We start from the raw sequence: 19953 nt of genomic DNA, 5'->3' as shown, positions 1-19953 counted from the left end.
ACGTGATGAAGGCTAATAAAAATTGCACAGTCTCAGGTCCCTGGATTCCCTTCATGAATAATGAGTGGCTCCAGCAGGCTTCTTTGGGGGGCTGATCTAGGGAGATAAGAATCTTGCTGTCCAAATAAGCTCCACCAAAACAAAAGACCCAGCTGGCTGCGTCTGTAGATGACTAAGCCTGTGCAGCTCCAACGGTAGTGCAGAGACCTGCAGCAGAGACCTGGGAGCTTGTTTAGAAATCTAAAACCTCGGGGAGGCTGGGGGGCTCAGTCGGTTAAGCGTCTGACTTCAGCTCAGGTCATGATTTCACGGTTTGTGGGTTTGAGCCCCGTGTCAGGCTCTATGCTGACAGCTCAGAGCCTGGAGCCTGCTTCTGATTCTGTGTCTCCCTCTCTCTCTGACCCTCCCCAACNCTCTCTCTCTCTCTCTCTCTCTCTCTCTCTCTCAAAAATAAATAAACATTAAAATAATTAAAAAAAAGAAATATAAAATCTCAGGGGTGCCTGGCTGGCTCGGTTGGAATAGCATGTGACTCTTGATCTCAGGATCATGAGTTCAAGCCCCATGTTGGATGTAGAGATTGCATACATGTTTACCTACATACATACATACATTTTTTAAAAACCCACAAAATCTCCGACCCCACCTAAACTGAATCATCAAGCTGCAAGTTAAAATTCTTGGAAGATTCACATGCACTTGAAGTTTGCAGAGCACTGCTCAGGAGGGCCCATCTCTAGCTCTTTGCCAGGAACAGGAACCCAGGTGAGCCAGGTGAGGAAAGGAGCTGTGGTACAAGGACACAGAAAGCAAAAGGAAGACACACAGGATCTCGTGAGTCTGAGGGCAGGACTGTGGAAGCTCAGGCTGCAAGGGACCTAGGAGTCGGAATTTTTCTACGTGGTTTCGGCTGACATACATAGGGCCACCTTGGCTCCTCAGCTGGCCTCTGGTTTGGGTGATCCTCCTTCTATGGCTTTTACCACCAGCTAGCAATTTCTCACTGTTTTCTCTCACAAGAAGTAAATCTGAATGGCCAGCTGGTCCCTTATAGCCATGAAACTGTGTCTAGGGTCACATGGTACAAAACAAGGCCACCTGGGTGACCAGATTTGTGGTCATGGAGTGTCACTTACATGCGCCTTGGGTGTATATCATGAAGGATGCCTTTCCTGTAGCCACTTTTCAGGCACAGATAATTCTATACAACGGCTCGTTGGTTCAAGAGTTTGCACACTTGCATTCTTATCCCATGTCTGTGCCTGATGCAGACACTGGCAAGGGTCCCAGTAGAGTCCTGGCTGGGTGCTGAGGTGAGCTCCCCAGAGTGAGCTGCCTCGCCCTAACACATGTGTCATCCCACGTTTTTATTAATAGCATCTATCACTGGGCGGGGTCTGGCCCCAAATATGACGATTGTTGGTCCCCCATGGGCTACATTTGGTCCCTGTCTCTTTTCCCTTCTGAGGTCTTTTCCCTCTGCCCATGAGATTGAGGCTTGCATGGGGCTGGCTTCTCTTCCCCGCACACCTCCCTGCCCTTTCCTTCTGCCTTCCCAGCACTTTGCCCATACCCGGAGTCTCTGCTCTCAGCCTGGTTGTGGCATGTTAGGATAGACTCCATCCTCAAGGCCTTTTCTTTTTCTTTCTTCTTTTTTTAGAGAGAGGAAGCACACAAGTGGGGTAGAGAGAAATAATCTTAAGCAGGCTCTGTGCTGAGCACAGAGCAGGACACAGGGCTTGATCCCATGACTCTGGGATCATGACCTGAGCAGAAATCAAGAGTCAAATGCTCAACCAACAGCCACGCAGGTGCCCCAAGCCTCATTTCTTTTTCTTNCAGAAGCTTTTAATCTTGATGAGGTCCGAATCATTTATTTTTGCTCTTGATTCCCTTGCCAAGCCTCATTTCTAATACTGCCTGCCTGAAGTGGGTTTACCTTCGCCTCCACATATATGCCCTGCAGTGTGGCCCAGTGGGCAGGGCCCAGGCTGCAGAGTCAGACAGGTTTGGGTCACACCCCAGCTCTGCCCCTTACTGGGAGGGCTCCGCTCAGTGGCTGTACTTCTAGGGTCTCAGCAAGTGGGTATTATGATACCTACTTTATGGGATGGTTATGAGATTTAGTGACATTTATAATGTGTCCCATTTCTAAAGCAGAGTTTGCCATATAACAGACGTTCAATAAATGATAACTTTTTTTTTTTTTTAAATAGAACATGGGGAGTTTCTTTCCCTGGATCTTGGAGGGTCCAAGTTTCGAGTCTTGAAGGTGCAGGTCTCTGAGGAGGGGAAAAGAAATGTCCAGATGGAGAGTCAGTTCTACCCAACACCCAATGAAATTATCCGAGGAAACGGCTCAGAGGTATTGGGGCAAGGGGTCTATGAGGCAAGGGCCAAGGCCTTGGCATCAAGTTTACAAGTGACCGTGCTTTAGCCCAGTGTCCTGTGCTTTGTCTTCTCTGCAGCTGTTTGACTATGTGGCTGACTGTCTGGCAGATTTCATGAAGACCAAAGGGTTGAAGCATAAGAAATTGCCCCTTGGCCTAACCTTTTCTTTTCCCTGCAGGCAGACTAAACTGGAAGAGGTAAGGTTCATGCTGGGGAGGGAGGAAGCTGTGTGGGATTTGGGGTTTGGGGCTGGAGAATGTGGCATGTTCAGGAGTCAGGCTGGGAACAGGAAAGATCAGCAAGTTTTTTGTTTTGTTTTGTTTTTGTTTTCCTTTTTTGCAGGTGGAAATGTGAGGCAGACAATTTGCAAAGGCGGCAGCCTTGATTTTGCACTTGACATGGGCACAGCCCATGACAACAGAATAGTTTTTACCCTTTAGTTCTCAGACTTGGTTTCGCGGGAACCCCTAGGCTTGTTAGACATAGGTTGCCGAGCGTCACCTGAGCGTTTCTTAATCAGTGGGGCCTGAGACTTGGATTTCCTACAGCCTCCTGGGTGACAGACATGGACACTGGTGGTCAAGGGGCCACACTTAGCACTGCTGACGTAGCTGAGCAGAATAAGCACAGGAAGGCTCAGGGAGACTTACATCTCCAGGGGGCCCTTAGGAGGAGAATGCAGGTGGGATCGTTGGAGTGACAGCGTTATTACTACCCAGCTGGGGTCTCATCTCTGTGTGCCTCAGATGTGGAGTTGATGAATAGGGAGAAGTGAAATCCAATCTATGTAAATCTGTGAAAATAAATAGGAACCATATAAAAGAACAATGAGCTTTCTGGGGCCAGGGGGTCACGGTCAAGAGTCAGGTCTCCCCAGACCACACCTGTCTGGGGTGGTGGCCCATGATCTCCTGTGCATACTGGTCATGACACCCAGCTGACAGTCAATTCATGGAGCACCTTGATATCACGGACTGCCTTGAGATGTGTTTGCTGTGGTCGGCGTGAGCCACTGATCAGTGTGGAACAGCGGAAAAGCAATGGGTTTTCATGTGCCACACACTTGTCTTGAATCATGGTTCAGAGCAAGCTGTGTCCCCCGGTCAAGTTACTTAACTTCTTGAGTCCTTTGTTTTCCCCTTCTGCAAAATGGGGATAATAATTGCTACTTCCCAGGCTGAGGGGAAGCTTAGACAAAACCTCTGCAATGTGCCCAGCACTGTGCCTGGTGCATCAATGGTAGCTATGTGACTTGTCTCTTGATGCTTTAGTACCTTGTCCCCCGGCTCAACAGATGTTTCTCGAGCAGGTGCTGTTTTATATTATTCTTTTTCTCCACTTCCAGGGTCAGTAGCACAATGTCTTGTATTTAATAGCTGATTGTTAACTATCTGGCCATTAAAAGGTGCAATCAATTATTTACTTGATTCCATTGAATGGGAACTTGCCATGATCAATCTATACAGAGGATGGGCTGAGGTTCACATTTTTTATTATTTTATAAAAACAGGGATTAGGGGCGCCTGGGTGGCTCAGTCGGTTAAGCAACTGACTCTGGGTTTTGGCTCAGGTCATGACCTCACTCTACTTGAATGTGAGTTCAAGTCCCGCACTGGACTCTGCTCTGACAGCGTGGAACATCGTTGGGATTCTCTCCTTTCCTCCATCTCTGCCCATCCCCCATTCACATGTGCACACATGCACTCTCTCTCTCTCTCTCAAAATAAGTAAATAAACTTTTAAAAAAAGGATTAGAAAAAAGTAGAATAAAAGTTTCAGGGGTGCCTGGGTTAGCTTGGTCAGTTTATCTGACTTTTGATTTTGGTTCAGGTCCTGATCACAGGGTCATGGGACTGAGCCCTGCATTGGGCTCCATGTGGAGCATAGAGCCTGTTTGGGATTCTCTCTCTCTTCCTTGTAGCTCTCCCCCACTTGCATTTTCTCTGTCTCTCTCTCAAAAAAATTAAAATTATGAGTGCCTGGGTGGCTCAGTTGGTTAACCATCGGACTTTAGGTCATATCATGATCTCATGGTTTGTGGGTTCGAGCTCCGCATTGGGCTCTGTGTTGACAGCTCAGAGTCTGGAGCTGCTTTTGATTCTGTGTCTCTCTCTCTCTCTTCTCTGCTCCTCCCCCGCTTGCACTCTATCTTTCAAAAATAAACAAACATTAAAAAAATGTTCTAAATAAGAAAATTAAGAAGCTTTCAGAGAATGTTAGAAGAGGCCAGGTGGAGTCTGGCTGTGGGGGGGTCATCATCTTTGCTCGCTGGAGGGGCTGGGGTCCCAGAGTCTGTAGAGGAAGTTGGAGAAGGAGTCATTGAGAATCAGGCCTCCAGATTTGAGATCAGATTCACCAAATAGTTAAACACCTCTTATTTGAGCTTAGAAAGGGAGACCCCAGGAAGAAGGAAGAGATTTCTCAAGCTCTGTTGGAGTTCATTTGAGTTTGATAACCAAACTTGTATATTTTCTTGATAACTGGTGGGTGAATGTACAGTTTGTTTATCTGGGATTTTGGCATTTATCTAAGTCAAATCCCCACCAGCGTCTTTATGTAATAATAATAATAATAACAATAATAATAATAATGTCACTGTACCTCAGAGTTTGGCAGTGTATCTTACACTGTATTGAACTCTTTATGTGTATTATCTCATTAAAATCCCCAGTCATATGAAGTAGGTATGATTATTTCCATTTCATATATGAGAAAAGCTGCAACTCAGAGATGTTAAGAGATTTGCTCAAGGCCACACAGCCCCAGCTTACAAGCTCTCACCTACACTTTCCAGAGACATAGCCCTAGAACTTTGTTTAAAATGGCAGCAGGTGCCTGGAAACATTTTGACCCATTTTGTGTCATTTCCCTAGTAAGTATTTTCAGGTAACATTTAAACTAGGGAAGAGGGCTTGGTTATATCGAGGAAGGGAAAAATGTTTTTTCTCATCAAAGTCTAGTTGAAGTACTTATATTTTATAAAATTACCCCCTGCCCCAACTGCCTTTCAGTGAAGCCTAAACAGAAGTAGAAAAGCTTCAGCCTCTAGAAATGCACTAGTAATAACAACTTAGTGTGGGCTCAGCTATTTAATCATGGTTCTGTTGCAGACATAGGTTTTATGACCCTAAAATAAGGGTTCTTGGAGAAGGTAGGGGTTGATAAACTGAGTGCAGAAGGAGGTGGGAAGGGAAAGCCTTCCTGAGGTTGGCCAAGGAGCCTTCTTTGTGAAACTAAAAAATGATTAAAGAAAATAAGAGCTTGGGAATTAAGAGGGGAGGTCACTGTGCTATGGTTGTTTCTTTTGTTGTTTTTAAATGAGGGAACAGAAAAGTCTTAGCTAGAGAGAAATTTCCTTGTGTGTGTGTTTCTGGTGATAAAATTAGGGCGCCTGGGTGGCTCAGTAGGTTAAGCATCCAACTTTGGCTGAGGTCATGATCTCACAGCTTGTGAGTTTGAGCCCCGCGTCGGGCTCTGTGCTGACAGCCCAGAGCCTGGAGCTTGCTTTGGATTCTGTGTCCCTCTTTCACTCTGCCCCTCCCCCACTCATGTTCTCTCTGTCTCTTAAGAATAAATTTTTTTAAAAAATATTTTTATTTATTTCTAGGATAGAGAGAGACAGCGTGAACAGGGGAGGGTCAGAGAGAGAGGGAGACACAGACTCTGAAACAGGCTCCAGGCTCTGAGCTGGCAGTCAGCACAGAGCCCGACGCGGGGCTCGAACCCACAAACCGCGAGATCATGACCTAAGCGAAAGTCGGACGCTTAACCGACTAAGCCACCCAGGTGCCCCTCTTAAGAATAAATTTCTTAAAAAACACTGATATTATTGTTATATGCATAGTTTCAGAAAATATAATTGTATGTATTTTCCCCCCCACGTAACTAAATACTACAAGCATTTATTCCCCACCCCCCCATACGCCCTGCCCTCAATAAGTCCCACATGTGTCTAACACACTTTTGGGGGGGACTCCACCCTGCAGTCTCTTATTCTTCTATCCCACGAAGCAGGGATGTTCCCATAACCAATGAAGGCAGAAGTTAGGGAGAGCTGCCACCAGGTGGCGCTGTGGTGCAGAGGAAAAGACCTGGCCGCTGTTCAGGAGTCCGACGACTGCGTTCCAGTCGGACCTTTCACTCTTCTAGCAGTTTCCTTCCTCTCTAATAAATCTCAGCTTCTTTATCCATAAACTGAAGGGATTGGGAGGGTGTCGTCGGGGAGTTGATGAATTTGGGCTCAGCTACTTTTGACTGTGAGGCCTTGGGCAAATCTCCTATTTCCAAAATTCTCTTCTCGTTTGAAACATCCCTGTGATTATTTGCTGTTTTACAAAACTATTAGGAAACACCAGTTTTTAAAAACGGTTTTATTTGGGGGGCACCTGAGTGTCTCAGTCGGTTGAGCATCCGACTCTGGCTCAGATCATGCTCTCACAGTTCAGTATGTGAGTTCGAGCCGTCAGTGTGGAGCCCGCGTGGGATCCTCTGTTCGCATCTTTCTGCTCCTCCCCCGCTCAAGCTCCCTCTCTCAGAAATAAATTTTTTTTTATTTTTAAGTAATCTCTACACCCAAAGTGGTGTAGAGATAGATCTCATGACGCTGAGATCAAGAGTTGCATGCTCTACCGACTGAGCCAGCGAGATGCTCTGGGAAACATCAATTTTAAGCAAATAATTGACGATGCAAACAGCAAACCATTTTTCTAACTTGAAATTAAGTTCCCAAAGGAGTCCTTCCAGGTAACACCATGCCAGTTCTGTTTCGTGGACTTGGCAGACCACAGGTTCTGCACACATAATGTGTATCTACCACATGCCAGGTATTTCCATCAGAGCATTCCTGTGGGAGAGGCGGGTAGATGACATTTCTCCACTTCACAGATGAGTAAACTGAGGCTCAGAGAGGTTAAATGACTTGTCTAATGTCTTGTGAGTCCAAGTGTTCTGAATCCTCATCAATTATTCTTTCTGCCACTATGTATACCGTTTCAAACTGCTCATATGAGATAAAGATGTTCAGATTATTAGGAAAACCCTCTGAAGGAATGTGGAAAGAATTAGGAGCGATTCAGCTAAAAGAAGAGAAGGCCACGGGGAGGCATGGTACGCATGAAATGTCTGCCACTCGTTTTCAGAACTGAGCGCCTTCCTCATTTTAACTGCCTCTGAAATCTTCTCCCAGGGCATCCTGCTTTCATGGACCAAGAAGTTTAAGGCACGGGGAGTTCAAGACACAGATATAGTGAAGTGTCTGACCAAAGCTATACAAAAACACAAGGTGAGGAATTCACCTCAGGGTGGGAGCTCCCCCAGTCCCAGCCCATTTCTCTTGAGGTGGGGTCTCCTACTGTGCCTGCCCCAGACGGAGAACCAGAGACGGGCTTGATCTTAGGGAAGGTCTCACTGTAGATGTGACCAATTGTGACCGATTTGGATGAACCCACTGGTGAGCCTTGGTGTGTGGAGCTGCTTCCAATCACTGTCGAAAGGCAGCCCGGCGCCCTCAGAGGGTCTCGGTTAGGCCCTGGGCAGTGTGACGCTCTAACCCCACCTTTCCTCTCTGAGCTTAAAAGATTGCTTTCTCTCCAGTCTGGCTGTCTCTTCTATTTTCCACTCTCTGTTCGGGGACTCTCTCTTTTCTTTGGGTAAATTTTATAATTAAATACCGGAAAAAGCAGGATACACTCCTTGCTGAGCCGAAAAGCACACAAATAAACCCAAGCGATTTGTTATCCTGACAAGAGGAAGGTTTCGATGTAAATCTTTTTCTTTAAAGATGCAATCACAGTCTTTTGTATCTTGTGTTTTTCTTTTATTGTTTCATTTTACTTTAAAATGTTCCCCCAAACCTTGGGGAACCATGGGGTAATAACCTGAGCTGACTTGTCAACATGGGAAACCCAGATGGGATGTCCCTAGTGCTGCCCATGGAGAGGACTTAGCTGAGGCCGGATAGGCTGTCCCCATGGGGGAGGACTTTGCTCCCAGGATAAACAGGCTTTCTCTGGTGTTTCTCAGAGAAAGGCTGCAGTCCTGGTCTGTCACTCATATTTGCATTGCGTGGAGACCTTTGCCCACAGGGCAGGAGCATAGGTTCCACTCTGTAGCTCCCACTGCCCTTCCTCTTTTCTAGACCCTGAACCTTGATAGAGGCCTTGTTTCCTCCAGGCAGGCCCAGCAGGCAGGCTCTAGTGATTGCCTGTCACCTTCACTGCTTTCGCTTCCTCTGTGGGGACAGGTGAAGGGATAATGCCTCCTGCTTACCCACCGATGTCTTTTGGCACTTGTGTTCGAGCAGGACATAGATGTGGACATCCTGGCCTTGGTCAACGACACCGTGGGCACCATGATGACATGTGCCTATGACGATCCCTACTGTGAAGTTGGTGTCATCATCGGTAACTCAATTTGACTTGATTTTCTGGGTCGGGGAAAGGGGCTAGTCTGGGGCTTAGTTTTAGCAAACTGAGTAAATCCTGCGGGAGGGTATTGGCACCTTCTATTTATGAGAAGTAACATAGGGAAATGGAAAATTAAAACATTCATTCATCATTCATTTATTCATCCATCCATCCATCCAACGAGTATTTACGGAATGCCTTTTGTGTGCTAGGCCCCATGCTCTGTGTTGGGTTTTCAGTGGTGGGTTATACTCGGAGGCTCCTGTGGTCAGGAAGCTTCCAGTGGGGAGGCGGGGGAAAGGCCTGAAAGGGCTCAACAAATAATAGAACTTCGGGGGGTGCTTAGTGTGATGACAACAAACGAGCTGGGTGGGGTGACCGAGAGTGAGAGTGGCGAGGCGGGCAGGGTAGGTCTCTCTAAGGGGTGACATTTGAGCAGGGACCTTGGTGATGAGGAGGAGAGACCAAAGTGGAGATTGGGAGGAAGAGAGTCCCTGGAGAAGGAAAAAGGAAACCTATGGCCTCTGAGGTGGGACTGAGTCTGGGATGCTTGAGGAGCCCTGAAAAGCTGAATGGTGGCGGAACCAAGGTGAGGGAAGGCTGAGGGTCATGGGCAATTCAGGTCAGAGGGAGTGGACAGGCCTGGGCAGAGTACAGATGACACAGGACAGAGTGTCAGGTCCTTGGCTTTTACCCCGAGGGGAGGCAGGAAGGCACTGGAGGATTTGGGTGAGGGATGGATAAATGGGGTGTGCATTTTTAAAAAGCTCATTTTGGCTGCTGTGTCAGCCAGAGAGAATTGACTACTGGGGACAGGAATGAAAGCAAGGTGACCAGCCAAGAGGGCATTGCACCTCCTGTGCGGGCGGGACGTGGTGGGGGCCTGGCCCAGGGATGTCACAGCACCACGAAGGTGCCTGTCGGTGGTTCTCAACACCTGAGCTGGGAGGGGGTCTGCCAGGGGCGGCCGTGAGAAGGCCGCATGGGGGACAATAAAACCAAATGGATTGGATTTATCGACTGTTCTTAAACATTTCCTGCCACCTCCTCATTCCCTTACCCCTGTTGGAGAGAGTTTTCTGAATTGCTTTCTCTTAAATTTTCAGCCCTTCTCCTCAGCCTGACTTTCCCAAAGGGCAGGATCTTTACACGCAAGGGGCTTCATCAGCGTTCCCATTTCCGGAGCTGCACAGCTCAGAATGGGGTGGGCACTTGCCAGTCACGTCTTCTAGCCACTGTCCCCTGTGTCTTGGTGTCTACGTGTGGCAACCTCCAGATTGGATGCCAGGTCTAAATAGTGTCCATACTTTTCTTAGAAAAGTTTTTTCTAGGTACCGCATTCCATTCTGCTTCTCTTATTTCTTATTTCTCATGTTGGCTTTAAAATCTGAGAACAGGGGCACCGGGGTGGCTCAGTCGGTTAAGCGTCCGACTTCGCTCAGGTCATGATCTCACGGTTCGTGGGTTTGAGCCCCGCATCGGGCTCTGTGCTGACAGCCAGCTCAGAGCCTGGAGCTTGTTTCAGATTCTGTATCTCCCTCTCTCTCTGACCCTCTCCTCCTCACGCTATGTCTCTCTCTCAGAAATAAATAAAACATTAAAAAAAAATAGATAAAATCTGAGAACAAACAGCATTGATGGGAGGTAGGAGAGAGAGGAAAATGGGTGATGGGCATGGAGGAAGGCATTTGTTGGGATGAGCACTGGGTGTTCTATGGAAACCAACTTGACAATAAACTATATTAAAAAAATAAAATAAAATCCTCAGACCAGAGCATCAGATGAGGGAGATCCTTTAAAAAAATAGTTTTTAAGCAGCTTTATTGAGCCGTAAAAATCCTCTCATTTAAGGGATACAATTCAATGATTTTTAGTAACTTTTGAGTTTCCTAACCATCCCCACAATCCAACTGTAGAACATTTCCATCATCCCAGTAGATCCCAAACAGATTGTGTCTACTTGCAGTCATTCCCCAACACTCTAGTGTTTGAGGCATCTTCTTGGAGTGATTTTCCGTGTTTGAAGAATGGAATGTTGCTTTCTTATGTCATAGCTCATCACTGTCAAAGATAAGGAGATAGCTTATGCTAGGAGCAATTCGTGGCAGGCCAGGAGTGAGGAATATTTTTAGTACCAGATACAGAAGAGGCTAAGTAGCTTAGAGAAAGGATTAAAAAAATTAGCTGTGGGTTAGTGATTTTTTTCTTCAATTTACAAGGTTAGGTTAACTCATCCTCCTCTTTGTAAATGTGCTTTGTCAGCCCTCATACATATTCATCAGGGACTTCTTCACAATCCACCCCATTCATGACAGCAAACCATTAACATCTGAGAAGTGTAGACTTGACGTGTCAGCTTTATTCCTCATGAACTCCAGGCTTGCCAAAGCTGCCTCCCTCAGTGAGAAGCAGCCCCGGGAAGTGGATCAAAAGTGCTTTGTGGTACATGCAGAGGACTCTCAGGCAGTGAAGAGTTCGCTCTGTCTTTGCCCAGCTGGGGGCCCTTCCGTCATTGCGTACTCGTACTCGCTCTGATCCCTTGTTCAGGCACCGGCACCAACGCGTGCTACATGGAGGACATGAGCAACATTGACCTGGTGGAAGGCGACGAGGGCAGGATGTGCATCAACACGGAGTGGGGGGCCTTTGGGGACGACGGGGCTCTGGAAGACATCCGCACCGAGTTCGACCGGGAGCTGGACCTCGGCTCTCTCAACCCTGGCAAGCAGCTGTGAGTCCCCTCGTGAGCTGTAAATCGGGGCCTCGGTATTTACAGTAAATTCCCGGTCCCTCAGGTACACCTTATACCCGGCAGATTTTCTAGGTGTGACTAGTTACCTGCCACGATGACCCTGCGAGGCGAGGCTCGTGTTTCAGTGTCACTGGACACCTGCAGAAAGTGAAGGCAAGGAAATAGAGTGATGTCCCCCAGGTCAAAATTCTGATTCAAATTCGGTCCGTGTGTCTGGAGCATGTATGTGTGAGGCAGGGGAGCTACACTGTGGACCAGGTGACTTGGGTCCTGCCCTCTTGGTGTGTTCAGACAAGCGGCCACAGAACAGGCCGATGCAGCCACGGGAGCAGGACTCCAGCAAGGTCCTCACTTGTGTTTCCAGGGCTCCCCCGTCACCCCACTTTCTCAGAGGCCTAATCACAGCACCTGGGGGCCTCTCCTAGCTCTCATCCCGCACTCACCAGTGGATGACTGTTGGGGGTCTGCCTCAGCTCTGCCGAATCCTGAGCTCCCAGAGCTTGCCTTTCCATGCACCGTGTCTTACACACTATTGCAGCTCATTAAGTGTTTGTTGAATGAAAAGACATTTTTAAACTAATTTTTTAATGTTTATTTTTGAGAGAGAGAGAGACAGCATGAATGGGATGGGGCAGAGAGAGAGGGAGACAGAGAATCTGAAATAGGCTCCAATTCAGGGCTTGAACTCACAACCCGTGAGATCATGACCTGAGCTGAAGTCAGTTGCTTAACCAACTGAGCCACCCAGGTGCCCTGAAAAGACATTTTTAAAATAAATTTTTTGTGTGGGGCCCCTGGGTGGCTCAGTTNTTAAACATTAAAAAATAATTTTTTTGTTTTTTTTTCCTTTCAGAGTGGAAATAATTTTTTTTAAGTTTATTTATTTATTTTGAGAGACAGAGAAAGAGAGGGGGAGAGAGCATGAGCACCGTAGGGATGAAGAGAGTGAGAGAGAGAGAATCCCAAGCAGGCTCATTGCTGTTAGTGTGGAACCCATCATGGGTCTCAATCCCACAAATTGTGAGATCATGACCCGAGCCACAATCAAGAGTTGGACGCTTACCTGACTGAGCCACCCAGGCTCCCCTGAAGAGCCTTTCTTTAAAAAATTAAATAATTTCAAACTTATAGAAAAGTTACAAAAATGGTACAAACTTCCCCTTCACCCAGATTCCCTAAATACTAATATTCTCTCTTCCTGTGTACAAGTATATACATACACATATGCACAAAATGTCTAAATAGAATTACTTTTTTGAACCATTTGAGACTAAATTGTTGAGACATAATATCTCTTTAGTCCTAAATATCTCAAAATGTATTATTTGCAAACAAATATACTGTCTTGCATAACCAAAGTATAATTATCAAAATTAGGAAATTAATAGTTAGTTGATTCTAATTTTTAATTTATATGACTTACTAAAAATTCATTAGCTGCCCCATTAATGTCCCTTATAAAAAAGAAAAAAAGAATTGTCCTGGTCCAGGACAGGGTCACATGTTACATTGTGTTGCCATTTCTCTTTAGCCTCCTTTAATCTGGAAATCTTCTGTGGTATCTCTTAGTTTTTTATGATCCTAAGGCGGCTAAGCCATATATTTTACAGACTGTCCCTCAATTGTATTTGCGTGGTGTTTCCTCCTGATTAGATTCAGGTGGTGCAGTTTGGGCAGGAATATCACAGAGGGGACGATGTTTCCTCTTCGGTGCATCATGTCTGGAAGCAAACAATGTGTGTTCTATCATGTGTGACCCTATCTCCAACCACTCGGCTAAGGGGCTGTGCAAAGGTTTCTCTACCAAGTTATTATTCCTTCTGTGAAGAATACTTATCTAGTGAAGAGGTGCTTTGAGACTATGTAAATGTCCTTTTTCATTAAAGTTTCACTCTTATAGCATTTCTTGATGAATTTCTAAATCTATTATTCCCTCCATGTTTGTTGTTATTCTACTGTAAATAACAGATTTCCTATCTCCTCCATTTATTTTTTTATACTAATATGAACTCATGGATTTTTAAAAAAATATTTAATGGGTTATAATTTCTTCTTATTGTTATTTATCTTGATGCTCAAATGTTTTCAGACATGACCAATGGAAGCTTCTCCAAACTGGTCCCCTGTGTCTTTACGATGTGCTCCCATCACTCTTGAAGTTCTTCCTTATTTCTCTGGCCCAGTGAGATGTGCCAGGCTCATCGCACATGTTCCTAGCCCCATTCATTTTTCAAGGAAGCTCTGGTGAATAAATATGTAAAGTACCTCCTAGAAACCATTCAAACACTAGAACCGCATACCCAGAAAACAAATTTCTGCTTTGGATGTACTTGCTCCCCAACACACACCCATTTCACTGGTGACACAGAGCTGTCGTGGCCCAACAAAGACCTGTTTTTTGGACTTTGTCATCCTCACTCTCTCCATCTCACTTAAAACAAATTTCATCCCCACAAGCCCAACCTGGGTTTCTTTTGACTGTCCTCTGCTTCTGCAACGTTCTAAGAGTTTTTATAATGAAATAGGTAAAGTTGATTAGAAAACAGGTTGTCCTTGATTTTGTGTCTATTTCTTGGAGAATAAAAATTATATTTAGTTGTTTACCTGGGAAATAATTAGTAATCGCTTGTTGGATACAAATTCAGAGTCAAGGTGTAGGTAGCCCAGTGGGATGTGTCACCCACACTATTACAGAACCTCTCTGGTTCTAATGACACAGCATCTTTCTCTCTTCGACAAAAGCATGGTATAGGAATTGGAAGCATCTGAAATTTGGATTTGTCATAGTTGGTGATCTTGGGATTACCTGAAGTCAATGAAGTCAAGATTCCTTATGCCTAATATGAGAATGGTACTCCTGTGCTTAGGGGTGATTGGTGATAAAGCTCCTTAGATTCAAGCACTTTGTGAGAAAGAAGGAATATTAGGTTTCCTCTAGAGTAGTTCTCTCCTTTTATAATTTTTTTCAAATGTTTGTTTATTTTTGAGAGAGACAGCGCAAGTGGGAAGGAGCAGAGAGAGAGGGAGACACAGAATTTAAAGCAGGCTCCAGGCTCTGTCAGCACAGAGCCCGATGTGGGGCTCAAACCCATGAACCCATGAACCACAAGATCATGACCTGAGCTGAAGTCAGGCACTTAACTGACTGAACCACTCAGGTCCCCCCTCTACTTTTATAGATGAGGAGAATGCATCCCAGAGAGAATAAGTGAGCTCCCAAGGGCACCTTGGGCTGGGCTGGGTACTGAGGCCTCCTGATCCATGGAGTGGTCCTTCTATTACTCCTGCCCTTGACCATGGGTCATGGCTCATGAGCATTGGGAAAGGATGCTACATAACTAAAGGTGTTGCTGTTACTGATCTGTTTACCAAATTGTAGGTTTGAGAAGATGATCAGCGGCCTATACCTGGGTGAACTTGTCAGGATCATCTTGCTGAAGATGGCCAAGGTGGGCCTCCTGTTTGGCGGCAAGAAATCCTCTGCTCTTCACACTAAGGGCAAGATTGAAACACGGCACGTGGCTGCCATGGAGAAGTAAGCTGTTGTCTGGGTCCTTTTCACCTTGACTCCGCAGAGGGGTAGGGTGGTGAGCCAAGGCGTGATATGCTCATGGTAGTGGTATAGCTGAAGGGACCAGATCCGTCGAGATCTTCACCAGGACAGCTTCAGAACTGGGCCCAGCTTCAGGTGGATTAGCGATGCCTACCGTGGCTCAGATGTGGCTTCTTATTGGTTTCATTGCCAGGGATTCTGTGGTTGGAGGTCTGCTCCTTTCTTTTCCTGCCTTCTTCCTTCCTAAAGTGGTGACTTACAACTTTTTTAGGGTTACAGACCCCTTTGAGGATCTAATTCAAGTTCTGGACCCTTTACCATAAAAATGCACAGTGGTACTTAATTTTGCTTACAGTATTAGGGCATCTTTGGGCCCACTAAAGATTCCCATGCATGGAATCTTAAGTTAAGAACTCCTGCTACAGCAAGGAGCTTCTCTCCCTGGTGCTATTGGGGACTGACTTTGGCTTTGGTAATGTGAGTCCTCACACAGAGGTCCCTGCAATGGGGAGATGGCTGGTGAGTGCGGCTGGAACCAATCCACTCAGGATTCTGTTCCTCAGGCTTAGCAATACAGCCATTGCCCTGAGCCTCGTAATCAGTTTAGATTCTGAGCTCAGCAGAGTGGCATCTGATTCCTAGAGTCTGATTTTGTGCGCAGCATAGCAGGGACTCAGTGTCTGTGAAAGGCGGGGTCATAGAGGGTGATTAAAGGGGTGAGCTCTGTGATCTAACTGCCTGAGTTCAAATCCTGACCTTTGCACTTAACTGTGGACAAGTTCCCCTCTCTATGCCTCAGGTCTCTCTCTGTTCGATAGGATAATGATAGCGCTTCCCGCAGAATTGTTGTGAGGGTTGTGTTATACGTGTCAAATCTGTAGACAAGTGCCTGGCACATAGTGAGCGCTCAAGAAACGGCGGCGGCTGTGGTCATCGTTGATATAGTTACTGTTATTCTGTTGCTAGGTTCCAGCTTACTTATTTTCCCAGTCCTGCAAGGTGCCAAAGCTGGTTCTCTGAGGGGACTCCCATGGGATGGAGAAATGTGTTCTTCTCATTCCTGTCCCTCTGGCCAGGTATAAAGAAGGCCTGGCCAATACAAGAGAGATCCTGACAGATCTGGGCCTGGAGCCTTCGGAGGCCGACTGCCTCGCGGTCCAGCAAGTCTGCACCATCGTCTCCTTCCGCTCAGCCAACCTCTGCGCCGCGGCCCTGGCGGCCATCCTGACACGCCTCCGGGAGAACAAGAAGCTGGTGCGGCTCCGGACCACGGTGGGCGTGGACGGCACGCTCTACAAGATACACCCACAGTGAGTGCTGCCTGCCAGGCCGCGCGCCTCAGAACGAGTCTCCCAGAACAGAGTCCCAGGGTTCTCTCGAAACTGCGCTGCTTCTCTGTGTTGCTGGAACCAACCATGTCCTGTTGGTTCTGAGTCTACAGAGGAGGGAGGGATCATATTCATCTAGCTGGCTGGGTTGCTTTGGGGGATCATTTTTAAAGAAATATTCTGGGGCGCCTGGGTGGCTCAGTCCATTAAGCATCAGACCCTTGATTTTGGCTCAGGTCATGTTCTCATGGATGTGAGATCGAGTCTCGAAATGGGTTTTGTGCTGAGTGTGGAGCCTGGTTAGGATTCTCTCTCTCTCTCTGCCCCTCTCCTGCTTGCAGTATGCTCGCTCTCTCTCTCACTCTCTCTCTCACAAAAAAACAAAAAAAATTTTTTTTTAATGTTTTATTTATTTCTAGGAGAGAGAGAGAGACAGCGTGAGCAGGGGAGTGACAGATTCTGAAACAGGCTCCAGGCTCTGAGCTGGCAGTCAGCACAGAGCCCGACGCGGGGCTCGAACCCATGAACCGTGAGATCATGACCTAAGCGAAAGTCGGACGCTTAACCAACTAAGCCACCCAGGCGCCCCTTTAAAAAAAAAAAAGAAAGAGAGGAAAAGAAATATTTAGCTAAACCCAGTTGCCTGACTAGAAGAGCATCCATCCATGTGTTTATCCATCTGTCCATCTATCTATCCACCTATCTATGTTATTATCGAGCACCTACTATGTGGTAAGATTGGAAACTAAAATACATTCAGTTATAGATGAGGAAAAATCTTAATGGCAGAGGGTGTCAAGTTCACAGGAAGGATTCTGATAAGAAAACATAGAGAAGTGAGAATTTCCCGGAAGGAAGGAGTGTGAGAGCCCCTCTGGCTAATAGAGGCAGGACTGGAAGTCAGGCAGGTACACACTAGAAAGAGCTGGGGAAACAACCCTTCACCTTCCGACAGAGATGATGTTCAGTCAATACAGTGTTGTATTGAAATATTAGTGACAAAATAACTACTTCTTGGGGCGCATGGGTAGCTCAGTCAGTCAAGCATCTGATTTCGGCTCAGGTCATGATCTCGCGGTTTGTGGGTTTGAGCCCCACATTGGGCTCTGTGCTGACAGCTCAGAGCCTGGAACCTGCTTTGGATTCTGCATTTTCCACCCCCCACCCCCCTAACCTCTGCCTCTTCCCCTCTAGTATGTTTTCTCTCTCTCTCAATAAATAAATAAACTTAAAAATAATAGCCACCTCTTTGAGCCTCCAGGTATTCCTTCTGCTACCCTCGCTGCTGCCCTAGTCCCTCCCCCTAGTCACCCCCCTGCCCTCCCACCATCTAGCAACTAAAGAGGTGAACCCAGCTCGGCAGGGCTCCCCAAGACCCCATTCCACTGCTACACCTGGGTCTCTTCCCATTGGCCAGGCCTGGGCCTTTATGATTATTACATATTTTTCCACCACCCCTGCCTGCAGATACCCAAAACGCCTGCACAAGGTGGTGAGGAGACTGGTCCCGAACTGTGACGTCCGCTTCCTCTTGTCAGAGAGTGGAAGCACCAAGGGGGCTGCCATGGTGACAGCGGTGGCCTCCCGTGTGCAGGCCCAACGGAGGCAGATCGACAAGGTGCTGGCTTTGTTCCGGCTGACTCAAGAGCAACTCAAGGGTGTGCAGAGCAAGATGCGAACTGAGCTTGAGTACGGGTTGAAAAAGGACACCCACTTGCTGGCCACGGTCAAGATGCTGCCCACCTATGTTTGCGGGATGCCGGATGGTACAGGTGGGCCATGCACAGAGTTCCCCCCGAAACTCCTTAAACGCAGTGAGGTGTTTTGTTTTAAAAACCTTGGAGTCGTGTCTGTAATGGAGGGGGGTGCAGAGTAGAAGGTCGGTACTCCTTCTGGTCTATTTGCCTAGGTTGATCCAAGGCATTTGCAGGGGAAGACTACATAGGATAGGTCCCATGTCTGTGTCGGGGTAGTCGAGGACACGGAGTGTACCCCTGTTGGTGAATAGAAGACCCAGGTGTTGTCCTTGGGAGCTGCCATCTGGACACTTGGAGTGGTCTGGCTTGTCTTCTGCCTGCTTCTCTGCCTCTCTTCTCCTGGGGCTTGGATATTCCTCTCTGCTCTCCCTGCTTTCTGACCCTTTCCCTGTGCTCAGCCCAGAGGAGCCAGTAAGCGGTGGGATCAGTTCTTTGGACAAGTTACTTCACCTTTTTCAACCTCAGTAGCCTTACCTGGAAACAATGACCTTTGTAAAATGCTTTATATCTTGTGATTTGCTTTGGAATCTTTCATTTCACTTCACCTTCGCAACCACTTTGTATGTTATATAGTGAAAAAATGATTCCCATTTTATTGCTGACAAAACTGAGACTCAGAGAGGTCAAATGACATACTCAAAGCCACATGGCTGCACCTTTGGTCTCACAGCAAAAAAGATCTTTCCTTCGAGTCTATGTGGGGGAAAAACAAGGAACAGTAAAAGACACTCTTAAAGTGTTCATTCTTTCATCCCTTTACTTCTGCCTTCATTTTTCAAAATTTCATTAAGCACCTATGATAGGTCCATCTCTGGTCCAGCCATGGCCATAGGGCAGGGAGGAAAACATAGTCCCTACCACTGGGGAGCTTACGTTCTGTTGGGCTTACAGACAATAAATAAACACCATGAAGCATTTAATAAATGGTAAACAAAGGCCACGTAGCAGCAGATGCTATGAAGAAAAATAGAGCAGGATAAGGGGTCGGAGAGCTGGCTGGGAGTGATGTCTCTGGCAAATTCAGGAAACAGTAGAATGACCAGTGTGGCCTGAACGGTGTGAGAAGACACAGAGAGTAAGGTGAAAGGTCACACAGGACAGACCCTGGTGCTCTTCGATGTCGGGAGAAACGAGAGATGCTATTGGCCTGGAAGGTTAACGGGGCTCGGACTTGACATGGCTTCTTATTACTCACATGCAGGTGTGGGGATCCAGGAATGAGAAGAGCAGGGGGCAGGAAGAATCATTCCATGAACACTCCCTCTAGGCCACAGAGACAGGATGGGAACACCCTCCAGAGTTCACTGCAGTCAGTGTAGCCTGGCCTGGGTTCACCCTCAGAGGCTCCTTGAGCATAAGTAGCATGTGTGGCCTTTAACAGATACCAAGAAAAGTAGGCGGCCTCAGTCAGGCTCAAAGTGCCTGCCCAGTGCTCTGACGCTGTGCTTGGTGGCGGCCACACTCCTCCGGCTCCAGAGCCCCAAGGGAGAAGGCTCTGAGGCTGCTGTATTTGGGGATCTCCTCTTCCTCTCAATGCCTCCACGTGAGGCCTTGTTCTGTGGACGCTGGTGGAAGGCAGCTCCAACTTTCTCCACCACAGAGAAAGGCAAGTTCCTTGCCCTGGATCTGGGGGGAACCAACTTCCGGGTCCTCCTGGTAAAGATCAGAAGTGGACGGAAGTCAGTGCGAATGTACAACAAGATCTTTGCCATCCCCTTGGAGATCATGCAGGGCACCGGAGAGGAGGTAAGTGCTGGGGGGGGGGGGG

At 47.1% G+C, this 19953-nt stretch overlaps 1 protein-coding gene across 7 annotated transcripts in view; it reads left to right on the top strand.

The window, feature by feature from the left end:
- The window catches only part of LOC144243456 (hexokinase HKDC1), a 46213-nt gene that overhangs the window by 9359 nt on the left and 16901 nt on the right, over nucleotides 1-19953 (top strand). For 4 of the 7 annotated variants that reach the window (XM_077778520.1, XM_077778521.1, XM_077778522.1 and 1 more), the window contains exons 3-11: nucleotides 2217-2365; nucleotides 2469-2588; nucleotides 7577-7672; nucleotides 8693-8792; nucleotides 11343-11526; nucleotides 14927-15082; nucleotides 16177-16410; nucleotides 17896-18200; nucleotides 19786-19931. In XM_077778520.1, the coding sequence (XP_077634646.1) occupies nucleotides 2217-2365; nucleotides 2469-2588; nucleotides 7577-7672; nucleotides 8693-8792; nucleotides 11343-11526; nucleotides 14927-15082; nucleotides 16177-16410; nucleotides 17896-18200; nucleotides 19786-19931 (1490 nt within the window). The remainder of the gene's footprint in view (nucleotides 1-2216; nucleotides 2366-2468; nucleotides 2589-7576; nucleotides 7673-8692; nucleotides 8793-11342; nucleotides 11527-14926; nucleotides 15083-16176; nucleotides 16411-17895; nucleotides 18201-19785; nucleotides 19932-19953) is intronic. The other 3 variants (XM_077778519.1, XM_077778518.1, XM_077778523.1) reach the window with 3 other exon arrangements.

The sequence above is a fragment of the Crocuta crocuta genome, unplaced genomic scaffold (assembly GCF_008692635.1).
Source record: "Crocuta crocuta isolate KB4526 unplaced genomic scaffold, BGI_CrCroc_1.0 scaffold167, whole genome shotgun sequence".
Taxonomy (NCBI): domain Eukaryota; kingdom Metazoa; phylum Chordata; class Mammalia; order Carnivora; family Hyaenidae; genus Crocuta; species Crocuta crocuta.
Note: the sequence above shows the minus strand (reverse complement) of the source record. Positions and strands in the feature narration are given on the sequence as shown.